Here is a 23,167-nt window from a genome sequence, read left to right on the forward strand (position 1 = left end):
CTTCTGTCAAAATTCCATCATTTACCAGGCAAAAAGTGGGGGTTACTCTGTCAAAAAGGGGAACTTTCCTACAATGGCTCACCCAGGCCCACCTAAGCTCCCTATTGTGTGTCTAGGAGAAATACGCAAAGCTCAACTGTCAGATACTCCCAGTCATTTGACCCAGGTACTCGGCAACAGGCACTAAATGGCTAAGGCAGGTAACCACTTTCTAAAAGTGGCATTTTCAAAACTAAAATTTGATATCCGCCTTTACCATAAGTTAGCATATTTCATTACAATTCCCAAGACACCAAACATGAACTGGTGACCTGTTTCTATTTAAAAATAACAGCTTATTGAATATAGTAAGGTAACTCCAATGTTATCCTCTGGAAGGGTTAGGCCATGCAGTAGTGAAAATGAATTTACTTTTCACTACCAGGACATGTAGAACTTAAAATTGCATGTCCTACTTTTTAAATACACTGCATCCTGCCCTCTGGTCGGTCCAGGGATTACCTAGGGATGACATATGTATTTAAGAGGCAGGTTGGGGCCTAACAAAAGGTTAATTTTGCTAGGTCGAACTTGTAGTTTAAAACAGCACACGCAGGCTGCAATGGCAAGTTTAAGACACATTTAAAGGGCTACTTAAGTGGGTGGTACAATCAGTGATGCAGTCCACCTGGTAGCATTTAATTTACAGGCCCTGCGCTCATGTAGTGCCTGCCACTTTACTAGAGACTTACAAGTAGATTAAATATGCCAAATGGGGATAAGCCAATGTTGCCATGTTCTAGGAAGGGAACACGTGCACTTTAGAATTAGTTAGCAGTGATAAAGTGTGCAGGGCCCTAAGGTAAGCAAAAACACGATCAGCCAAAAATAGAGGAGGAAGGCAAAACGTTTGGGGGAAGACCACCCTTGGCTGGCATGTCTAACACTTACACTTTTGTAAGTCTCTACCTTCATTATTTTCTAAGCAAGGTTGTTACAGTACCAATGGTGGTCACATGTAGTACTGCACTTACTACAAATTTGCAAGTCACTACAAAATGTTAGTTACTCAAAATAATCAGCCCCATGAGAGAATACACATCACCCTTGCTCAGTGGTCTAGCCTAGGGTAAATTATCTGTAAGATGGAGTGTTAGATAATTTACCCTAGACAAGACCTCTGAGCAAGGATTATGTGTATTCTCTGACAGCACTGCAGTCTGGAGGAACGATAGAACGATTTGATGCACTGGGATTCTAAACCCAGTACTAGGGTTCCAAACCCAGCTTTCAGGTGGCTGAGGTCATGTTTTGGTTTCCACTGTCATGCCCGGGTAATGGTGCTGAATTTAAAAAAGAGATAGAGACTCATCCATTGTGCTGTGTGCATATGAGCAGGACTCGGTACTCACAAGCAATATGAGTTTGTCTTTTATTAAAAATAGCGATTGCTGAGTTAGAATAAATGTTTTATCAATGTGCGTATGACAGCGTAGTGGTCTAGTGCTTTGGCATAATAACTGAAAGTGTGATTTGTTCATATTGCTGCAACTTTTGAAAAGGATATCAGTTTCAAAGTATACAAAAAATTACATTTAAAATATGATGTACAAATTTGGAAATCCAATCCAGTAGAATGGAAGTAATTCTATTTTAATGAGTTAAATGCGGTGAAAGATGTTAGTTTTTTCCCCACACATTTTGTTGGTGATACCTATGGAGAAAATGGTGGTACTTTTGGGTTAGACCACGTGTTTAGCATTTTTGGTGGGTATATAGAACAGCATAAAGAGGGGAAATGTCTTGGTTACCATTTTACGGGGCTGTATGTTGAGAAATCTGCATGTTCCTGGTGAGTCTGAAGGAATATAGACTTGATTGTAATAGGATGTTTTGGTAGTCTCTGTAGTTTGTACACGGTACCATTATTTCTTTCAGGTGCATTGAGAAGATTTTTAATTGGTCAGTATTTCGCTATTCCACATACCATTTGATTTGGGAATCATTATCTGCTGATACAGACTCAAGATTTGGTGATTGAACTCTTGTTAATAGTATACTACATGAATTTACTTAGTTGAGTCGATATACCCTGTTAAATTCTCATGCAGTGTTATATATGGGGAGTGAAAGAGTTGTCCGATGAAGATTCATGATTACATGCAGATTTAGTAATGTGAGTTGTAAATGCATTTTTACTAATTCTGAGTTGATAAGATAGCAGCCACATGGGAAGAATAGGATGTTTAGGAGTCCAATGAGCGGGACATATATGAAGAAGGAAATTGTGTGTATGTGTATATATATATATATATATATATATATACAGAGAGAGAGAGAGAGAGAGAGAGAGCGAGAGAGGGAGAGAGAGATGTTCCAATGTTCGTAAAAGATGACACCAAGGAGTAGAAATTCGAGAGTATGAAGATTGATCTTACAACCCATTAATTTTGAAATAGCAGGTTAAGTACAGAAAATGATTAGTTTATTTGGAAATTTTGAATGGACTTTATTGAAATTGGTATATTGTGCACTATAAATCGCAGTTGTGCACATTAGATGTATTGATGTTGATTGATCTACTCAATTTGAAGATTCTTTTTAGGAATATTATATGTTTTTAAACTTGCTCATGAAAGAGTTGTCTTTATCTTTGTCTGCAGCCCTGGGAAAGGGGATGGCCCAGAAACATGTGTTGACTGTATTTTCTCAAAACAAGAGTATGAAATTGGACTGTTATGGTATTGAAATACTTTGAATAAAGGAGTATGGAAAACAAACTTTTCAAAAAAGATGTTTGTGGGATAATATAAGTCACTAAGACCTCATATGGGATTGCTTGAAATCAAATAAGCACCATAGGGGTGAGAACTAAAGAAACAGGAAACTGGCAATATTTCCTGACTTTCCCTAAGTAAGTGTCAATCTATGGTACTAAAAAAGTTAAGTTGTGAATACCGAAAGGTAAACTCACTCAAAAGTGTAAACTTACTTAAAGTGTAAGTTACCTGTGTGAATCAGACCCGTTATATCTACAGTGAATCCGCGTGTATATTGGATAACCTATTCATCACTATTTGGAAGAAAGAAGCCCCGGTCTGAGAGTGTAAGGCAATTAAAACGGAAAGTATGCCTTTTTTGGATAATTTAATCCATAATAAATTTCTATCAACCATATCAAATGTGGATTTAAAATCCATAATACATGCTGCTAATGTGCCTGTACATGTGATAGGAGTTGTGGCCTAGCGGCTAGAGCTATTGCCTTTGGAACCTGGGGACCCAGGTTGGAATCCCTGCCTTGGTGCTTGTCTCAACATTGTGTGATTCTGGACAAAGTACCTAATCTCCCCCTGCCTAAAAAATTTGAAATGTAATATGTGTAAAATGTATTTATGTAATCATCACTTGATGTACATATTAATTTCCATACATCTTATGTAATGTTTTGCGCTTTGTTGCTTCACACCTAGGTTTGTGCTAATGGTTTACAGCAAACATATGATCCATAGATTTTTACCGGTTTAGTCAGCTTGAAAGCCTACATGTTTCAGTGGGAGAATGTGAGTTGTTAACACCCACCTATCTAAAGCTCCCACCACAATATTAGAAAGTTCTTAGCCAAATCTTTGCCAAAACACTGATTAAAGAAATCACTGTGTCATGACTATCTCCCTTCATAAAAATGGGCAAACTAACGTCACATTTCAGCTACTTGGCATACAGCCTGTTGAAGCTATCAGTGTGGATTTAAAAAATGTAGTCCAAAGTTCAGCACCTGTCAAAATGTACTAACCTTATACTCTGGATCCGATAGGAACGAGACACTCCTCCACCCCTCACCACAACCACTACTGACCACATACAGTGTGATATGTGAAACGAACAATAGAAGCGGTGAAAGGGGAATAAAAAACAAATAGAATTGATATCGCTCTCTGCCTCTTCATCTGGGCACAGACATCTGCAAATGTATATGAATCGCCAAAGACAAATAGTAAAGCCTTTCATAGTCTGCCATTAACATCCTGCATCTGACTTCAACAGTGAAAGATGTGCTTTACAATATCGCTGTGTAAGCAGCTCGTTGTGTCTTTAGTTCGAAACTGACATGTCTGAACCTGAAAAGCAGCAACATAAAAGTAACCCCTGAAATGCTGGTTAAACCCTCTACCTATTGACAACATAACTACCTTTACTTCGTACATATGTACCATTTGATATTGAGAAACATGACTTAAGTGTACATAGATATGTATTGTTCTCATATATAGACATTCCAGGCTGGTTAAATATAAAAACAGATGTATTGTGTTTTTTTTCTTTCTAATGTCATCTGTTGTCATGATGACAACAGTTCCGCAGTGAGATATAGTACAGTCTATGGCTTCCTCAAGGCTTAACAGCAGGCGCAAGAGTAATCTTCACCAGGATTTAATTGACAGCTGCATAATCAGAACCCATGCAAACTAGTGGGGGCCATGTGCCCTTCCCCTACCAACACCATAGGTGTTGTAGGAAACACACCTCTATGCAAAGAAGCTATTCTTCAGAATAGCAAGAAACTCATAAATACCAGTGGAAAGCTTACTAGAGGAGTTATTTCAGCCTTGAGGAAGTACTATTGTTTAATATTAAGCTGGTGTCATCATGAAAAAGGATGAAATTAGGAGAAATGAGCACAATTCTTTTTTTTCACATGAATCAAGCAGGGAATGTGAATATATGATAACAATATTGTACCAAGAAATCTATTTGTACAAATGGATGGAATTTTGTAACTCTTTCTCAGATTAAAGTATTCATACCAATAGATCTGCACACCTTAGGTGAATGCACCAGTTCCAAAGTCAAAGTAAGCTTTATTGTTCGGTTAGTTAAAACCATTACATGAAAAGACGAGTAAATAAATAAATAAATAAATAAGTACATTAAAAGTGATAAAACGTCCAAGCCAGGTAGGGAAGGGAGGGTGTTCAGTGTCCAACTCTGCCAGCTGGGATGTTAGGGGACATTCTCTGTGCAGTGTGCAAAGAGCTGCCTGCCGGCCATTCGGTGTGTCGACTACGCTATTGGTCTTTCATTGTGCAAAGGTGCAGGGGACAGTCGTATACAAATGATTGTCGTTAACCTACTTAAGGACGCCGGCAGGTCTGCTTAGCAGAGAGAGAACTTGTGCAAAGCGTATTTAAAATGATAGTAAAAGTGGTTGGCTTACTATAGATGTTTATCAGTGCAAATGGTTTGTATGTCCCATTGGTAGAAAAAGTTATTGGTGCAAGGAGGATGACTTGAGCAAAATAGATGTTATATGGCAGTAAAGTAGACTGGGGTTGACTTAACCCAGTGGCCATATTTGGTGTAACTAAAAGGAAACTGCACCCTCGTTGCCTTAGGGAGCAGGTGTTCGAGGCTGGCATAGCTGTCCTGGCAATTCGGGTGCTTACTTTAGTGCCTGGGCAACCCCCTGCAGGTACTTTACTGTTCAGGAGATAACTCGGAGAACTCTAACATTTAAGCAAGTTATTATGGCTTGTCTGCAGGAGTGCTCCCTTGCCTGGTTCCAAAAGTGCCCGAGCCGTCGGTGGCTCAAGATTACGGTGGCCCTGCAAATGGTGTGAATTGCATCCTCCTTTGGTAGACCACACAGCCTGAATGGGGCTCTCCTCCTGCTCTTAACCATGGCACTGCGTGCGCGTTAGAAGTGAGGATGCCTAGGTGGTGTTCCAAAAAGTTAGCCTTAACCCTACTGCTGAAGGCCTCGCCCAGGTATTGCTGTGGTATAAGGGAGGTGTGACTGTTAGCACTATCCACGCATGGGCGCGTTTCTCAAGGGATTCCTTCTCCTCCGGGGATGAGATTGGTTTTGAAGATTTGTTTGCAGAACTTCTGAACGTTTCTGGGCAAGGCAATATGGACCAATGTTGAAACACACCAAGCAAGTCCACCATTTCACCAAAATAGGTATTAATGTGGCAGAGAGTTCTGCAGGGCCTTGCGGTCCGTTAATGTGTTCTGACAGCCCAACTCCTGTTGTTGACTATTGAGGAACCAGTGCTATTCCCAGGGGCATAACACAGCCCCCTGAGGTGCAGTGGGCCCCAAACATCCAGGGAACCCCCAGCCTTTCAATGTGGCCCCCATTCAGCAACAAGGCCAAAGTACATCAGTAAAAACTGTGAGCCTCAGGGGCCTTCGATCATATGTTGCGGGGGGCTTCATCAATTTGCGTTACGCCACTAGCCATTTACATTACCCTGATGTCCCACCCCCACTATGATTGTATATTGTACTGAGGCCACTATGTGCTACTGTTGTGGCAGCTATCACAATGCTGCAAAGAAGGTTATATCAAAGCGTGTAGGAGCCCATTGCCTACTACTGTAGCGGCAGCCATGTCAATGCGGAATTGAAGGGCCCTTCTACCCATGGAAAAGGCCATTATATGCTACCATTGTGGCCCTTATCACAATGTCACAAACAGCTAGACATGTCCAGTTATAAGGATGCTGTGTAATAACTGCAGGATGGGGATCATTTTGCCAGCATGTGCAAGAAACAGAAGAGGAAGTTAGAGATGTATTATTAGCAGGTCATCGCAGGAGAGAATTGCACACATCCTCTATGAAAATTGATGGGAAAAGGAGTGCAGTTTAATTGAAGCAAACAGTGCCAGGAAGTTCCTACATTGTGAAACTGCCATGCAACTCTGCTGAAAGGATTGGATTCTAAATTGGAGTGTACAGCACCAACTGATGCAGGTAATTTAGGTATTAGAATTGCATTTTCGCAGAAATATAAGGAAGGTGAAAAGGCAATTTCATTTGATTCAAGGTCAGTCAGTAGCACCTGCGGACCCAAGTATTCTGTGGTTCAAGACTGGCAGATCTGTGTGTGGAGTGGAGTCCATTATTAGAAATGTCTGCAAACGTTTGATAGCCTTGTTAGCTGCACAAGGAATGTCTGCAGTGTCTGCTAGCTTTATGTGTCTGTACATAGACTAACAGAAATACATTTATGTTATGTTAAAATTCTTTGTATAGCGCACTTCTTCCCACTGGTATGGCCTTGTGGCGCTACAGGAGCCCAGCCATCTTCTGCTCTAAATGTCATTGAATTCAATTGAAGTTGAATCAATTGAAGTTGAGAGCCTGATTTGTTGCTTTGCTGTCATTGTCAGTCGTATTTTATGGTTCTCACTGATTTTGTTGAGAATATATTAATCACTGAGGGGTCAGTGAGTTATCATTGAGTTTGGCCAGAGACCTCACCAAGTGCACTGGGAGTTATTTAGCATGTGTATTGTGCCGCATGTATTATGTGTGAATGAACAATTTAAATGAATGAATGAATAAGACATAGAGTGCAGCAGTTGCCTGAAGACACCGAGGTGCTAAAAAACAGACTACAGCACCTGATATTCCCAGGCGGTCTCCCATCCAGGTACTAACCAGGCCCAACCCTGCTTAACTTCTGAGATCAAACGAGATCAGGTGCTTTCAGAGTGGTATGGCTATAGTATGTAAGTGGAACAACCAACGACAAATGGTGCCCTTGAGAAAATTAGATTTGGAAGGTTATGGATGTCCGCAGGAGCAAGTCTGTGGCTTCAGACACACCAGTACTACTTGTCACAAAGTCTGCCTAGTTGCTCTTGAATTCCACATGTACCAGAGAACTGATCTAGCATGTATTCTGTAGTGTACTGGTGTGTGGATTGTCAGGAAGACAAGCATTGTTTTGAGCTTGGAGGTAGCCAACTGTTTTACATATGTGGCCTGTGTCACATGCATGTTCAAACTTCTGTATAAGGTCTTCTGTTAGCTCTGTTGTGGTCAAGCGGATACAACACTATGGCATATCTTTGCTGTGTTGAATATATGTTCTGTTTTCTGTCTAATGTCTTCTGTTGGAGGTTTTTATGATTGATGTTTCTTTTTGTAGAGTCCTGTGGTGACTAGGCATCATAAACTACAATGTGAACTATGTGGTGGGAATCAAAAAAATGCAGGCAGACTTACTGTCTCCGGGGATGCCAAAGAAAAAGATGGTTTCATGGTGGGCGCAGCAATGACGCATCCAAAATGTTATTGCCCTCGTTAAAAGTGATCCATTAGTTCTGATTGGCAGGCCTGGAATTATTAATTATCTCTGTTTCCCATGAAGATTTCAGCTGCTCAAAGCCAGTTCATGGTAGAAGGTGGAGACACATTGGGGCATATGTACAAAGAAATGTCAGAGTGTGGAGCTGCGCAAAAATTGGCAGCGCCAAGCTCCGACATTTCCAAAATGCAGGGTTGTGCTGTGCATTGTAGGAAATTATTGTTTAGGTGCAGGAAGGGACACCTCCCTGCACATAAACAATCATTTGTGGCATTTTGCTCTTGCAGCACACATAGAAAAAGCAAAAACGAAGAGAAATAAAAGTATTTCTCCTTGTTTTGCCATTCTAATGCCTGCTCTTGCACTTGTTTTTGGCACTGCCTCAGATTTACACATTCTTGTAAATCTGGAGCAGAGTCAAAAAGCAATGGGGGTTGCGGTGGAACACCCACAGCAAAACTCATTGCATGCCCCTTTCACTCAGATACTTGCATGAAAGGGTACCATATTTACAACGCGGCGTTAAGCCATAAAAAGTGGCTTAACACCACTTTATAAATATGGAGCAGGGTATTGCGCCACAGGAACGTCGCTAAAAGTGATGTTCCTGTGGCGCATTGCCCTATATGCCCCATTGTCTGTTTCCTTAGTAAATTTAAAGTCAATTTGCAACAGGCACAACAGAACTTAGAACATGCTAGGAACGTTTAACAAGCTGTGTAAGCGTCAGAGACGCCTTAATAGCATTATAGGCCCCGGGCAAAGTAGTGCACTGAGCCCTGCCTATACAACCACTCACAGGAATAAAAATATTTAACTGAAAATTATTGCTAAATTCTGGTCTGCATGGGGCCCCTACGCTCGTCGGGCCCCTGGGCAACTGCCCAGTTTGTCCATGCATTAAGATGGCACTGCTTACAATGGCAATATTTACAAGCAGACACCAAGAATGAGGCATGTTTTCTGGCAGACTGAAGGGAGGCTGCCTTTGACTAGTGGAATTAATCAGTGGATGTGTGAATGAATTCTATGACAGGACAGGAGGCTCAGATTATGCTATCTCATTTCTTTATTAGAAATGCCCAGCAGCCAATAAAACAGTAAAAACTACAGTACCCATGAACACCAGGGTAACAACCATAGAGACCATAGTATAAAAGGTCAGGTAGACAGTCTCTCTTCCTATTTCTTTGCTGCTCCACAGCCAGTTAAGTGTTTTTCTCCTATTACCTATTGCATTGCATTTTTATTTATGTCTATTGTGACTTACGTGCTTTGTTTGCTTCGCACTTAGAGTTGTGGCTCACTCGCGACTTTCACGCGCTGTGTTCGTTTGTTTTCGGCTCGTCATTGCCGTGTATTGTTTGATTGCCGCTTTGTCTGCGCCGGAGCTGGGGGCGTGTGTTCACCTCCTTTAGGACGGGGCACTTTGTGCCTGCGTCTTTGCAGTTGTGGAGCGGGAGACCGGGGTGCTGGAGACTCGTGCGCGAGGTGCGCGAGCTCCATTTGCATTGTTGTGGGGCTGCCGTTACCGCGCACGCGCGGCGGCTATTCTCGGCCTATTTCCGTGTATTCAGGGCGTCAGAAGCTTGAAAAGGTCGATTGATGCGCCATTGCCCACTGCCTCACAATTATTCACCCCAATTTACGCCTTTTGCACACTGACTGGCATTGGGCTGTATCAATAATCATAGGCTTTGCCTAGAGTGCCTTCTTTTTTGATTTAGCAGCAAGCCCTCCCTCCACTTTACAAATATATTTTTTCTGTGTGCAGGTTTTGCCTGTGCTGCTGGCTTGCTGTTGGGGTTTTTGTCACTCCCCCTGCATTGTGCCTTTGGCCACAGTTATTTACAGTCATCAGGTGGGCTACTACTGTTACACGCTGTGTGACCATGGAAGAGTATTATGATGACGATGAATACTTTGATGACGAGGACGCCTCTGGCTCTTTGGAGCATGACTTAGTTGAGGCCTTGGATCAGGGTGTGCAACACTCTGTGAACAAAGCACTTGTGCGTGCCATTAACCCCTTAAACCGCCACTTGACTCAGTATGCGCAGCAGCAGGGCTGGTTGCCTGCCTCCCGCAAGTCCTCTAAGTCCCCTGTTAATCCGCATACATATGATTTTCAGAAATTGGCCAAAAGTTTGGCCTCAGGCAAACCCAAATCCACTGTCGGAGCTGCTTCAGCAGCCCCTCCTCCTTCTAATACCGACGATACCAAGTCTTCTACTTCCTCTGATCATGATGATCCTCCCCCTAGGAAGAAGGTGTGTAAGGAACATTTCATGAATGCGCCTACCCATCCTCCTGTGCTAACTTTTGATCCTGCAGATATTATCCATCCTCATTCCACCTCCTGGCTTCCCTCCCCTGCGGTGACAGAGTATGTCCACACGCACATCCGCCAACCTTTTGAAAAGGATGTTAGGGCGCGACTTCGGTCCGAATGCCCTCGGCCGGATCTTGCTGACCATTTGGCGGAAACTCCTGAGGTTGACCCCACGATGGTCACCGATCTCAGGAAATACGCCAAAGACCCGAAGAAGGGTCTGGACAGATCTTGGCGTTTCTGTCAAGACAAGGTGCTTGATTTATTGGGTCCTCTCACGAAAATTCTGGATCTTGGGTTCCTGGCAAAGGAATCTGCGGCTCTGGTGGACCCAGATGAACTTATTGAATGGGCGCAAAGAGCTATTTGCCAGTTGGGTAATGCCAACTGTGCAATTTCATGTGAGAGACGCCGGTCTATTCTTCTTAAACTGGATCCGAAGTTGGCAGAGCTCTCCTCCTCAGAATCTGGTCCTGCTGCTCATGGTCTGTTAATTGGTCAGCCCTTTTTGAAGGAACTCACCAAATTTGTGGCCACCTTCAGTGGCCTGGATAAGGCTCAGGCTTCGCTGCGGCGAGCGTTTCGTCCGGTTTTTGCCAAGGCCGGACGAAACAGGGGACGCTCGTTCGGCCGTGGCTCTCAACAATCTTCCCAAAGGGGATACCAGTCCCAAAGAGGCGGTGGTCAACATGCAGGATACCATACCCGGTCAAATTTCTACCCCTCTCGCAAAGGGAGAGGACAGTATAGGAAAGGACGTTCCGGAGGAAACCAAGGTGGCTACCAGGATTCCAACACTTCAGGTGAGCCTGATTCCTGCTTGCGATGTGGTTCTGGGGGGCAGGATACAATCTTTTCTAAACAATTGGCGTCTAATCTCCAACGATGCATGGGTACTGGAAACTGTTCACAGTTACAGAATCGAGTTTTACCAGCCCCAACATCAGACCCACCCTCCCATGCCTCTGTGCTTCTCCCTTCAAGATCAGGAGTTCATTTCGGCGGAAATACAATCACTCCTCAAAAAGGGGGCAATAATTCCGACCGTCTGTCATCCCAAGGGGTTCGTCAGCACGGTGTTTCTTGTCGAGAAGAAAGGGGGTGGATCCCGCCTGGTTCTCAATCTGAAGGACTTCAACGGAGGGGTCGTTTACAGGCATTTCAAGAAGGAGGGTATCCATCTGTTGCGCGACCTTCTTCAAGAGGGCGATTGGATGGTTCCTCTAGATCTCAAAGACGCGTAATTGTCAATTCCCATCTACGGTCCTCATCATCGGTTCCTGCAATTCCATTGGCAGGGGACTTAATTCGAGTACAAGGTTCTACCGTTCGGCCTCTCGTCAGCACCCTGGTGCTTCACAAAACTTCTGAGGCCTGTCGTGGAATGCTTGCGCGCTTGGGTGTTCGCCTGATTATTTACTTGGACGACATTCTGCTCATGGCAGATTGCCCTCTCAAACTCTTCACTCATCTGGAGTGGTCTATCAACCTCTTGCAGTCTCTGGGGTTTCTGGTGAACATTCAGAAATCTGTCTTGACTCCATCTCAAGTTATAGAATTTCTGGGCTTCACGGTCAATTCACTTTCGTGTCTACTTCTCTTGCCCATTCAGAAGATTCGGTACATCAAGAGGGAGTTGACTTTGGTTATTTCCAAACAGACTGTGTCATTTAGATCGTTAGCACGAGATGTAGGTCTGTTAGCATCCTCCATTCAGGCGATCTTCCCGGGTCCCCTGCATTACAGGGCACTTCAGCGTTTGAAGATTCGTCATCTCCAAAAAGGCCTTCGCTATTCCGATCTGATTCCTCTGTCGGAGGAAGCGAGGTGGGAGATGCAATGGTGGTTAGACCACATGGATGCCTGGAATGGACGAGCCCTGTTCGGTGCATCGCGGGAAATAGTGATAGAATCTGATGCCAGCCAGTGGGGTTGGGGAGCCCGGTGCGGTCCTGTCTCGACGGGAGGTCAATGGTCTCCCCACATCAATTGCCTAGAACTCCTGGCAGGGTTGTTTGCGATCTGTTGTTTCTCCCCTCTTCAGTCCAATTGCTGCATTCTTCTCCGCATGGACAACATTTCGGCAGTTCGCTATGTCAACAAGTTGGGCGGAACGAAGTCCAAGATTTTGGCGGAGATAGCCAAAGATTTTTGGCATTTTTGTCTGCAACAGAAGATCACTGTTATTGCAGAATATCTTCCCGGCCACAACAATCAGATTGCGGATTGGAATTAGCGTCATCTTCGGGACTTCAGCGATTGGACGCTTCATCCTCACGTTTTTGCGTTCTCTCCTCCGGATCTGGGGCAAGTGTCAGATCGACCTGTTCGCCTCTCGCCTCAACACTCAACTTCCGCTGTTCTTCAGTTGGAGGCCGGATCCGGCAGCCCTGGCCACGGAAGCTTTTCTGCAGACTTGGCCATCGGGTCTATGCTATGCCTTTCCCCCGTTCATGATGATTCCCAGATTCTTGGCGTGCACGAAACGTTATCGGTCAGAATTGATTCTGATTGCTCCTCTGGGGCGGGCTCAAGCGTGGTTCCCAGTTCTCCTGGAGTTGTGTTGTGCAGTGCCGCTCCTTCTTCCCCAGAAGTGGAATCTCTTGCTGGATCCTCTCGGCGATCGGCATCCCCTGATTCTATCAGGCAATCTTCATCTGCTGGCATGGCGGATTTCGGGGATCGTTGGACGATCCTGGGCCTTTCTAGCGACGCTTCCAAATTTATCAGTGAAGCCTGGTCGCCCAATACCCACAAACTCTACAGAGGTTCCTGGAAGCGATGGTGTGACTGGTGTGGTAAACGGGAAGTTGATCCCGCTTCGGCGGATGTCTCCATGATCATTAATTTTTTGGCTTCTCTTGCTTCCTCCGGGTTGGCCTATCGGACTGTCAACAATTTCCGTTCCGCCATTTCGGTGGGCCATATTCATATTGCTGGTAAGCCTGCGGGTGAGCATCCTCTTATTGCCAAGTTGCTGAAGGGTATCCATCTGGCGAATCCTCCATGTCCTAAGTATGTCGCTTTATGGGATGTTTCCGTTGTGTTAAAATTTCTAGAGGCTTGGCCTCCTAATTCATTGTTATCCCGTAAGCAGCTGTCAGCCAAACTGACTATGTTGTTATGTCTAGTCTCCTGCAAACGGGTCTCTGATGTCCGCGCTTTGGATCTGGCGGGACGCATTTTTACGCCAGAAGGTGTCACATTTCTCCTTTCCAGGCGTACCAAAATGAATATTACCTCGGTTACTTATCCTTCTTTTCCTTCTCATCCCAAACTATGTGTTGTTCAATGTGTCAAGACATATGAAGTAAGTACTGCTTCTTTATGTTCAGATATGCAAGGACAATTGTTGATTGCTTTGCAGAAACCTTTTCGCCCTGTTACCCCAGCTACTTTAGGTCGCTGGGTTAGATGGCTCATGTCAGAGGTTGGCATTGATGTTTCCATTTTTGGTGCACATTCTGCACGTGGGGCGATGGCTTCTAAAGCATTCACAATGGGTGTCTCTTTACTTGACATTATGAAGGCCGCGAATTGGTCTTCTGATTCACTGTTCAAAACGTTTTATTTCAAACCTATTGATCATATTGCTTCTGTTGTGGTGGATCAGCTTTAAACAAGCATAATCGGAGCCTCCTGTCCTGTCATAGAATTCAAAATTTGCGAACATACGTGACAAGAATTTTCAATTCTATTAAGGACAAGGAGGCGAGGATTATCCCACCCGTTGTTTTGTTTTCTGCATATACTGCTACTATGAACATGTTTGACTATTTGCATATGGATTTCTTTAAATCCCTTGTTTTTCTTCCCCCCCCCCTTATTTCTACTTACAACATATGCACTGGATGTGTATTACGGCTCTATGTCTCTTTTCAGGTTCTGACCCGAAGTAGAGGTTTTCTGTTACACCTGGCTTCTCTCGCCTTTCGATGGTCTTCTGGTTCCAGTGTTCTATGTTTACCTGCATCTTCGTTCGCTTTGGACTTCTGCTGCAGTCGATGACTTCTTTCCTGCTGTTCTGCGTTTTGGATTTCCTGTTTTACTCTGAACTGTTTCCTCACCAAAGAAAGAGGAAGAGAGACTGTCTACCTGACCTTTTATACTATGGTCTCTATGGTTGTTACCCTGGTGTTCAGGGGTACTGTAGTTTTTTACTGTTTTATTGGCTGCTGGGCATTTCTAATAAAGAAATGAGATAGCATAATCCTCGCCTCCTTGTCCTTAATAGAATTGAAAATTCTTGTCACGTATGTTCGCAAATTTTGAACTCTGTGTGAAGAAGTGAGAGAGTGACTACCTACCAACATTTGGGACTTTTATAGAGTGAAATTGGGGAATGGCGTAGTCGCTCATTGCCACTCACGCAAGAATCAGGGACATTCTAAGAGGTATATCATGCCATAGTCAACACAGTGTAAAAACAACTTAACCTTTCTCAGCAGAAACAGTTCCGGTTTTGTTTTAACAAGTTTATCGGCCTGTTCCCTCCCCCCTTACTCGTGTGCAAGAGGTGGCTTGTGCTATTCGGGCGTGGCTCAAACACGCCCCGAGCACAAACGCTGCGCAAGCACAAAGTTTTGTGTTTACTATTCTGAAAAGGCTTAACTGACAGGTAATGAGATACTTTGCTGTGAAAATGTAACTGAGTTGAAACCTGCACTTCTACAGTCCTCGGAAGAGCTCCAAAAAGAAGAAGTATTCAGTAGGAAAGGCACAGAAGAAAAATGTTAGGAAATATGTTACCACATAATTTTTTTAACTGACTGAAAAGTAAGTCGTCATGAACTGTATTCTGAGATACTTGTAATGCTAGAACATACACGCGGTTCAATTTTCAATAAAAAAGGATCCAACTACATTTTACCATGCCCGTCATTGCTATTTTATTTGGTGAAATCGGCGCTAAAATGTGGCAGATAGGAAATACCATTACCAAACAGTATTACCAAATGGGATTGGGTTGCTGTTTGCACTAGTTTCTTCTACCATGGGATAGAATCTACAGAAACATTATTTTGGCCAGTCTTACCGCACTGTACTCCCCTTGGTGCACTTTTTTGACTGTGCAAATTCCTCTAGGTATTAGCCAGAGGAAATTGTGTGAGCAAACTACCCAAGAAGAGGGCAATTTGCCTGAAAATTGGGTCAAACTCAAACTTAGCTAATGAGGTTAGAAGTCTTATAAAAGCAAACCTACATTACGAAGTCTAAACACAAAAGTTATAAGAAACAGTAAATAGCCATGTGCTGAGAGAACGGTTGAAATACACAAAATGTTGAAGAAATTTAACAACGAGAAGGAACTGGACCCACAGACATCTGAACATCAATAAGAAGGAACTAAAAGACTTGAGCAACTTTGAAAAAAAAAAGTTTTCCAGGTAAACCGGAAGTGGTTCGAAGAGCCTGAGGCTTTGTTTCCTCTCATCTGTGTTCATTATCTGCAAGGAGGTTAACCTGTTACGTACATACGCACGCACGCACGCACCTGCCAGAGCTGCGTAAACCTATCTTTCACGAATCGGGTTTTGTACTTGTGTTCCAAGGCAGCACCACCCCCTAGTGTACGACGGATTGTTGGTGATTTAATGTCTGCTGCTCTGCAAAGTTGTTCTCATACTAGAGCTGTTCCTTAGCAACCCACATTTTCTTCTTTCTAGGCTGTGAAAACAGAACCCTGAGAATCTCTTACACAATAGAGTTCCTCCCGGCCTCCTTGGATCTGACAGGTATCACCTTTCTCTCGGTGCTGTGCATGAAACGGAAAAGGTGGGTGGGATGAACTGCAGGGCATAATAAACAAAAGGCAGAGAGACAGACCTACCAAACCGGAACCAGCTTCTCTTTCAATCTTCCAAATAAGCCACAGCCCACGTATTCCAACGAAACATCACATATAACAATATGTTGCAATCCAGCAGCCAGCTGAGCCAGAAAACATGGAAATCACAGAAACATTCCACCCAACTAGTAAAACACGATTTTTTTTCACAACTTTGTGAAACAACAGATGACCTTTTACAAATATTTTCTATAATATCCAGTTGGTAGTACATGAGTTTTTGGATACATTCGGCTGATTCATGCCAGTAGGTGTTAACTATTGGCATGGAGTAGTCAGCATTCATTAAAAGGGTGGTATAAATTGGTACGTGGGGGGGGGGTGGCTCACGCCCTTCTCTCCTATTAAAATATAAATGCTTGTCACGCTTTCTGCTCTGGTCCACCCTGGTGGTAATTTAATAAAAGACAAGACCCTGCCTTTTTTTCCTGGCCCCACCAAGGCCTCATGGGTCCGCAACATATTCAATGTTTTTGGTTTTAACTTTAGCCCCCCTCACTCTGAAAAAGCTCCCTCAGCCAATCAGGTGGCTTGAATTTTGGAATTTCAGCCTAATGGTCCCAATATCTATACATTTCTCAAAATTCACTGAATTGAATTAATCCAAATCCCAAAAAGCATGCTATTGGGTAAAGATTTATTTTTCTGCCAAATTTGGTGTAATTTAGTTCAGCTGCCTTGGCAGTAAGACTGTTCACAAATCCCTAAGGAAATTGCATGGAAAATTGTGATATTTAAACCCCCCTTATTTTCTCTGGCCGCACTTGACAAATCACCCCGAAACTCTCCAGGAAGGAGCTGAGGTGGATTTGGATAGTTTTGTAAAAAGTCTTCAAACAGCAACAAAGTTATTAGAAAAGCAAAAAATGCTCTTTCTATAAAAAGGCTGTTCTAACTATAACTACATGTTAAGGATTACCCCTTTGTAATATATGTACACATATATGCATTTGGTCAAGGTACATAGCTGTGTAGATAAGCATAGCATAAGTTCAAGTTCAAGTTCAATAATTTGTATAGCGCACTACTCACCCAGTGGGTCTCAAGGCGCTTGTGGGAGGGAGATGAATTTACTTATCGAATATCCAGGTTTTTAGTTGCTTCCTGAAAGCGAGGTGGTTTTGAGTGAGGCGGAGGTGGGAGGGGAGAGAGTTCCAGGTCTTAGCCGCTAAGTAGGAGAAGGATCTTCCCCCAATGGTGGATCTGTGGATGCGCGGAATTGCAGCGAGGGCTTGATTGGACGACCGTAGTTGGCGGGAGGGGGTGTAGAAGGATAGACGCGTGTTGAGGCATTCGGGTCCTAGGTCGTAGAGGGCTTTGTGTGCGTGGGTGAGGAGACGGAACGTAGTTCTCTTGTTGACAGGGAGCCAATGTAGGTCTTTCAGGTGGTCGGAAATGTGGGCTTGCCGAGGGATGTCCAATATGAGTCTGGCTGAGGCGTTTTGGATGCGTTGGACTTTTTTCTGTAGTTTGGCCGTGGTTCCGGCGTAAAGGGTGTTGCCGTAATCAAGTCGGCTTGTGACCAGTGCGTGGGTGACCGTCTTTCTTGTTTCGGTGGGGATCCAGCGGAAGATTATTTTGAGCATTCGTAGGATGTTGAAGCAAGATGATGAGACGGCGTTGACTTGTCTGGTCATCGAGAGGGAGGAGTCGAGGATGAAGCCCAGGTTACGTGCGTGGTCCGTAGGTATGGGTGCGGTTCCGAGGGCCGGTGGCCACCATGAGTCGTCCCAGGCAGAGGGGGATGGTCCTAAGATGAGGACTTCTGTTTTGTCCGAGTTTAGTTTTAAACGGCTGTTCTTCATCCACTCGGCTACTTCTTTCATTCCTTCGTGTAGGTTGGTTTTGGCGGTGTTTGGATCTTTTGTGAGGGAGAGGATCAGCTGGGTGTCGTCTGCATAGGAGATGATGTTGAGGTTGTGTTGGCGCGCGATGGGTGCGAGGGGACTCATGTATACGTTGAAGAGGGTGGGACTGAGTGATGATCCTTGTGGAACGCCGCAGATGACTTCGGTGGCCTCTGATTTGAAAGGGGGGAGGCAGACTCTCTGTGTTCTTCCGGTGAGGAACGATATGATCAGTGCTTAATTTGTAAAATATGAAGTGCAGGTGCTCAAATGTTTGGCAGAGGCCACACCTACTTTTCTACGGCTCCGCCCACTTCATCCACTGGCTCCACCCACTTACTATATTAGCTCCACCCACATTTTCAACTGGCTCTGCTAAAAGTCAGAGGTAATATATATCTGGCTGATCCGAATTTCAGCAAGGGAGCCTTCCTCATAGTAAGGTTTTGATAGGAGGGTCCCTTGCCCTGTGAACATTTTGAAAAAGATTAACTCAAAAGTGCATTTAAAGCACAATTTTGGAATAAATTAGCTAAAATCACTAATGCATTGAAAAGGGACAATTTCAGTGCTGTATGTGCTGATTTGGTGAAAGGACAATACTGGGGTAGGGTATGCCATTTTTAACAGTCTATGAGTTCTAAGGTACAACTTTTACATAGCTTATCTGCCAAAATAAACCAAAATGTTGTTAAAACACACTAAACGGAGAAAGTGAATAACATCATGCAATGTACTTGAATTAGTCAGTCATGGCACTTCCAGTTGCCGAAGGGGTATGTGGTTATTCAGTACACTAGAGTATTTTGTTAGAGAAACAATTGAAAAAAGAGGATTACAAAGTGGGCTTGTTGCTATAGCTTAGTCCTCTGGGGGCTATATGTGCATTTATTAGACACAGATTAGTTAAATAAAATATGGAACTATGCAGTTCGGTATCACACAGACACAACAGATTAGAAAAGAGGCATATATTCCAAATATGACTTTTTAATTAAAGATTTGTATCTTACTATAAAGCTCAGAAAAATGTAATCTCCACCAAAAGGACCTAGAGCTACCTAGGGCAAAGGAATAGGTAATGACGAGGCAGTTTGAATTTCACAGTATTGCAAGTCATAGCTATTAGTGCAAAATGGCCATAGTCAGTGCCATACAAAATCTAAACATATAAAGACAAAATAATGTAACATAAAACATATAAATACAAATAAATATGTTCTAAAATGAAAAAGCAAGGTAAGTCTTATAAAAACAAAATAAATTAGATAAAATATAATAAATATAACATCCAAACCAAGAGACAACTATAAGAAAATATTAAATAAATTGACACTGTCAATCAAATAAATAACCTATATAAAGTACACAACAATTAAATTTCCCCAAAAGTCCAGTAAAGCCTAACTTTTTTAAAACATTGCAATGACCCATTTTTCAGTTGGACTGGGCTAGCATCTATTTTTCTAGGAAAGCCCACACACAGTCTAAATCACTTGTGCATTCCAAGTCCTCCTCTTTCCTTGCTTTACTCCTAGTGTCATCAGCTGCTCGCCGTCCTTTTGCAAGCCATGACTGAACATACGGGATTGGATTGAATCTCTTAAATGGTGGACCAACAAGATTTAAAAACATTAAAGAAGATATTGTTTCAGTCAGCAATGATGCTCTTGTAGATGTGCAAATAAGATTCATTTGAGAAAAGCCCCGCTAACATTCTGCAGTACTGATAGCAATAGTGTGCAAAGCCATCAAAAGCTCCTTGAACTGCCTTTTAATTTCTTTTCCTCCAGATTCCTTATACTCTCTGTAGGCACGTATGGTTTCTCGGCTGGCAATGTTGAATCTTTTACACAGAGACTCAATGTCACTTTCACCATAAAGAACAGGTAGCTCATCAGGCCAGTACTGTTTGTATAAAACTTTCACTTCGTTAATCAGTGTATCATAGTCAGCCTTTTTGTCAGCAGAATTAGTACCACCTGTAGACAACAAACGATTTCTCAGATTTTCTGCAAGGCTACGAAAAAACTGTCCCTGTTCAATGATTTTGTCAGTGGTCTTTCCTTTGTGCAGCATCACACCCTGGAATATATTTTCTTCCATTGCCTTTTTACACTGTAAGAAATGCTTCCCTTGCCTGTCTACCATTGCCTCAAACACTGCTATTTGCCGACAAATAGCCCGATGGGCATCAATGATTGTAGAATCACGTTTCTGTAACTCGAGTGATAACTCTGATAACTCCTGAAGAGCATCATACATGAGGCCAAGATTAGCAACAAACTGGATAGATGATAATCGCCTTCCTAGGCCGGTGTACATATTTCGATTGGAACTGTCACGGGAAGTATCAACAGCTGCACTAGTAAAATGCTTGTAGAGAGCAGGATAAGCATTCCAAACAGCTTCTACTGTTCTAAAGCTTGATGCAACCCAACGAGTATCTAACACTCTACCTATTCTGCAGAGCTGAATGTCAAGAACTTCTGCACACTCCTTTAGCTCCAAACGGTTTTTAACAGATGTGGCAAACAGAGAATATAGCTTGTCGAGTACGTTTTTGAAGTGATTTGTAGTGCCAATATCTTTCATGACATCATGAACGGCAAGTTCCAGGCGATGTGCTGAGCAGTGCCAGGCTACAATATTGGGAGAGATTTTTTCTTGCAACCTCTTTACAACACCACTATGACGGCCAAACATCACTGAAGCTCCATCACAGGCAACTGAAACCAGGCATTTGGAGAGAAAGTCCTCACTTATATTAATAGGATCTTTTTTTAGAGCAGACAGTAAACTGCTTACTATGCCGTCAGCTGACAAATCACTCAGCTCAATGAGGTCAACAAAAATATTAGCTGGGGAGTCCATGCCAGGTAGCTGCATTCGCATGTACACAATTAAAGAACTTTTCCTATTTAACGCAGTGCCTTCATCTAGTAAAATACTTATTTTTGGGGAAAGTTCAATAATTTGAGCAAATATCTTCCTCTTCATTTCTGAGGATATGTGGCGTTGTATGTTTGAGCAAGCTACATTGGAGTGTAAAATTCGACCCATATCCAGTCCATTTAACTGGTGGCAGTCTATCTCTGTTTCAAAACCATACGCTGGCCTGTTCCGCTTTGCTTCCTTATAAGCTACACGGAATATTCTGGATGTTGATGACATTTGTAAAGATTGAGCTTTTGCAGTTACTTGCAATAAAGAATCTTTTTTTGCATTTTCTAAGATTTTTAGAGTTGCAACATGAGCCTTGCTTTGTGCATGTTCTCCAATCTTTTTTCTCAATGATTTTTGCTGTTGTTTTAGATTTGTGCCATATGCCTTCACAGTAGAGTCAGTCCATTCTTTGGACAATTTCATTCCCCTGGATTTCTCAGCACGAAGATCACGGACTTGGCGACACACAGAACAGCCAAGGTTAGGGCCTTTAACAATTAACCACGGATGATTGCGTTGGAAATATATCTTTTGATCATGTTTCCAACCTTTAGGAAGAATGCCTTTCCTAAAAACTCTGTCTGAATGTGGTTTCAGCGATAATGTGTCAAATTGTTTGCTAGTGCTTGGAGTTTCCTCTGTCTCAGTAGCAATCTCCACAGCATGATGCTGGTCATCTCGGAGAGGACTATCTTGTGTCTTTTCTTCTGTAGGTGTGATAACGCTGCTGCTAGTAGTGGTGTCCCTCTCATCTAGTGCCTTCTCTTGCACTTCATCTTCTGTGTTGTTCCCTTCATCCAGCGTAAGTACATGGTCTTTTTTAGCTACTTTATTAGTAGGCTCCCCATCATCTTTGGGCTTAAATTTTGTGAAGTAGCTTGAAATCTTCTTCTGCCCACTGTGTGACATTCTAGGGAAGCAAAGTGAAATAAAACATGCTAGACATGTGCGAAGTGTGATGTCAATTCATCTAAGTAATTACATGCACAATTATTTTTTTTTGCAGTTTGCTCCAAAGAAATTTATGCATCTGCACATATATTACCATCTACAACTGACTACAAGTATAATCCAAATGGATCTTACTTTGCCCACCCAAATTCAGACATTTTCCAATACATACGCCTGCCCTGCAGCACTCACTGAAAAGAGGCACAAAGTCTTTAAAGTTTGCCTCACTTTTAAGCGTTGGCTTCCTGTAGTATGACAACTAAAGCAGGGTAAGGTGGAAGTGTGCAAAGTTAGTTACACACTGTGATTCACAAAAAGTATTCATTAATTGACACTCAAGGCCAGAATGGGAACCCAAAGCAGCCCTGGCAAGTTTTGTTACCAGCCCCCATACAGTGCATAGCAAGCAAGCTTAATGACTGCTAGAGATGTTTGCATGGGGGTCTTTCTCCCCTCAAGAACATTTTTTTAAAAGAAAAACTAAAATGGTGCACAACATATTTAGCTGTATCAACTTTCAAAGCATAGTAAATTGTATACCTAAATGAGGACCTGCATAGCCACCAAGGCCAGAAAGCATAGTAATCTCACACTTAAGTACTCAGACAACTTGGAAATGTCAGACAAAGGCACCCAGGCCAGAAATCATAGAAACGTCAGACAAAGGCACCCAGGCTAGAAATCATGGAAACGTCAGACAAAGGCACCCAGCCTCAGGCCAGACATCGTGGAAACATCACACAAAGGCACCCCGGAAAGAAATGATGGAAACGTCATACAAAGTCAACCAACCAGGCCAGAAAGCATAGAAACATCACACAAAGGCACTCAAGCGACAAAGCATGAAAATGTCAAAGAAAGGCACCCAAGCCAGTGGTGCTGGAACAATTTCTAGAGTGTTGGTGCTGCCCTCAATGTTACATCACTGAAGAAGTCATAAGATTGTGAAAAACCCAAACATACACTAAGGAGAAACATACCAAATGAGCCTTGCTCATTCCGGCAGAGGTGGTGAGTGTGTGGTATGTTGCAGTAGATCATTTAGAAGCCCACTGCTTGTTGCGTGGTGTTGGTGTGCTCAACTGTATGAACCAAAGCTTTCCACAATACTAAACTCACCACCCCAAGTACCTCAACTTCCTGCTCTCTCCAGTGCTGTGG

At 43.1% G+C, this 23,167-nt stretch overlaps 1 protein-coding gene and 1 non-coding gene across 2 annotated transcripts; both read right to left on the reverse strand.

Moving 5' to 3' along the window:
* Positions 1–7,381: 7,381 nt before the first annotated feature.
* On the reverse strand, positions 7,382–7,500 carry LOC144774394 (5S ribosomal RNA). Its single transcript, XR_013600231.1, has one exon. It is a non-coding gene; the product is annotated as a 5S ribosomal RNA (ribosomal RNA).
* A 12,067-nt stretch (positions 7,501–19,567) lies between these two features.
* Positions 19,568–21,964, reverse strand: LOC144773909 (E3 SUMO-protein ligase KIAA1586-like). The gene is given in 1 exon segment (XM_078658974.1): positions 19,568–21,964. A coding segment is annotated over 1 exon segment (2,397 nt).
* Positions 21,965–23,167: the final 1,203 nt, after the last annotated feature.

The sequence above is a fragment of the Lissotriton helveticus genome, chromosome 8, assembly GCF_964261635.1.
Source record: "Lissotriton helveticus chromosome 8, aLisHel1.1, whole genome shotgun sequence".
Taxonomy (NCBI): domain Eukaryota; kingdom Metazoa; phylum Chordata; class Amphibia; order Caudata; family Salamandridae; genus Lissotriton; species Lissotriton helveticus.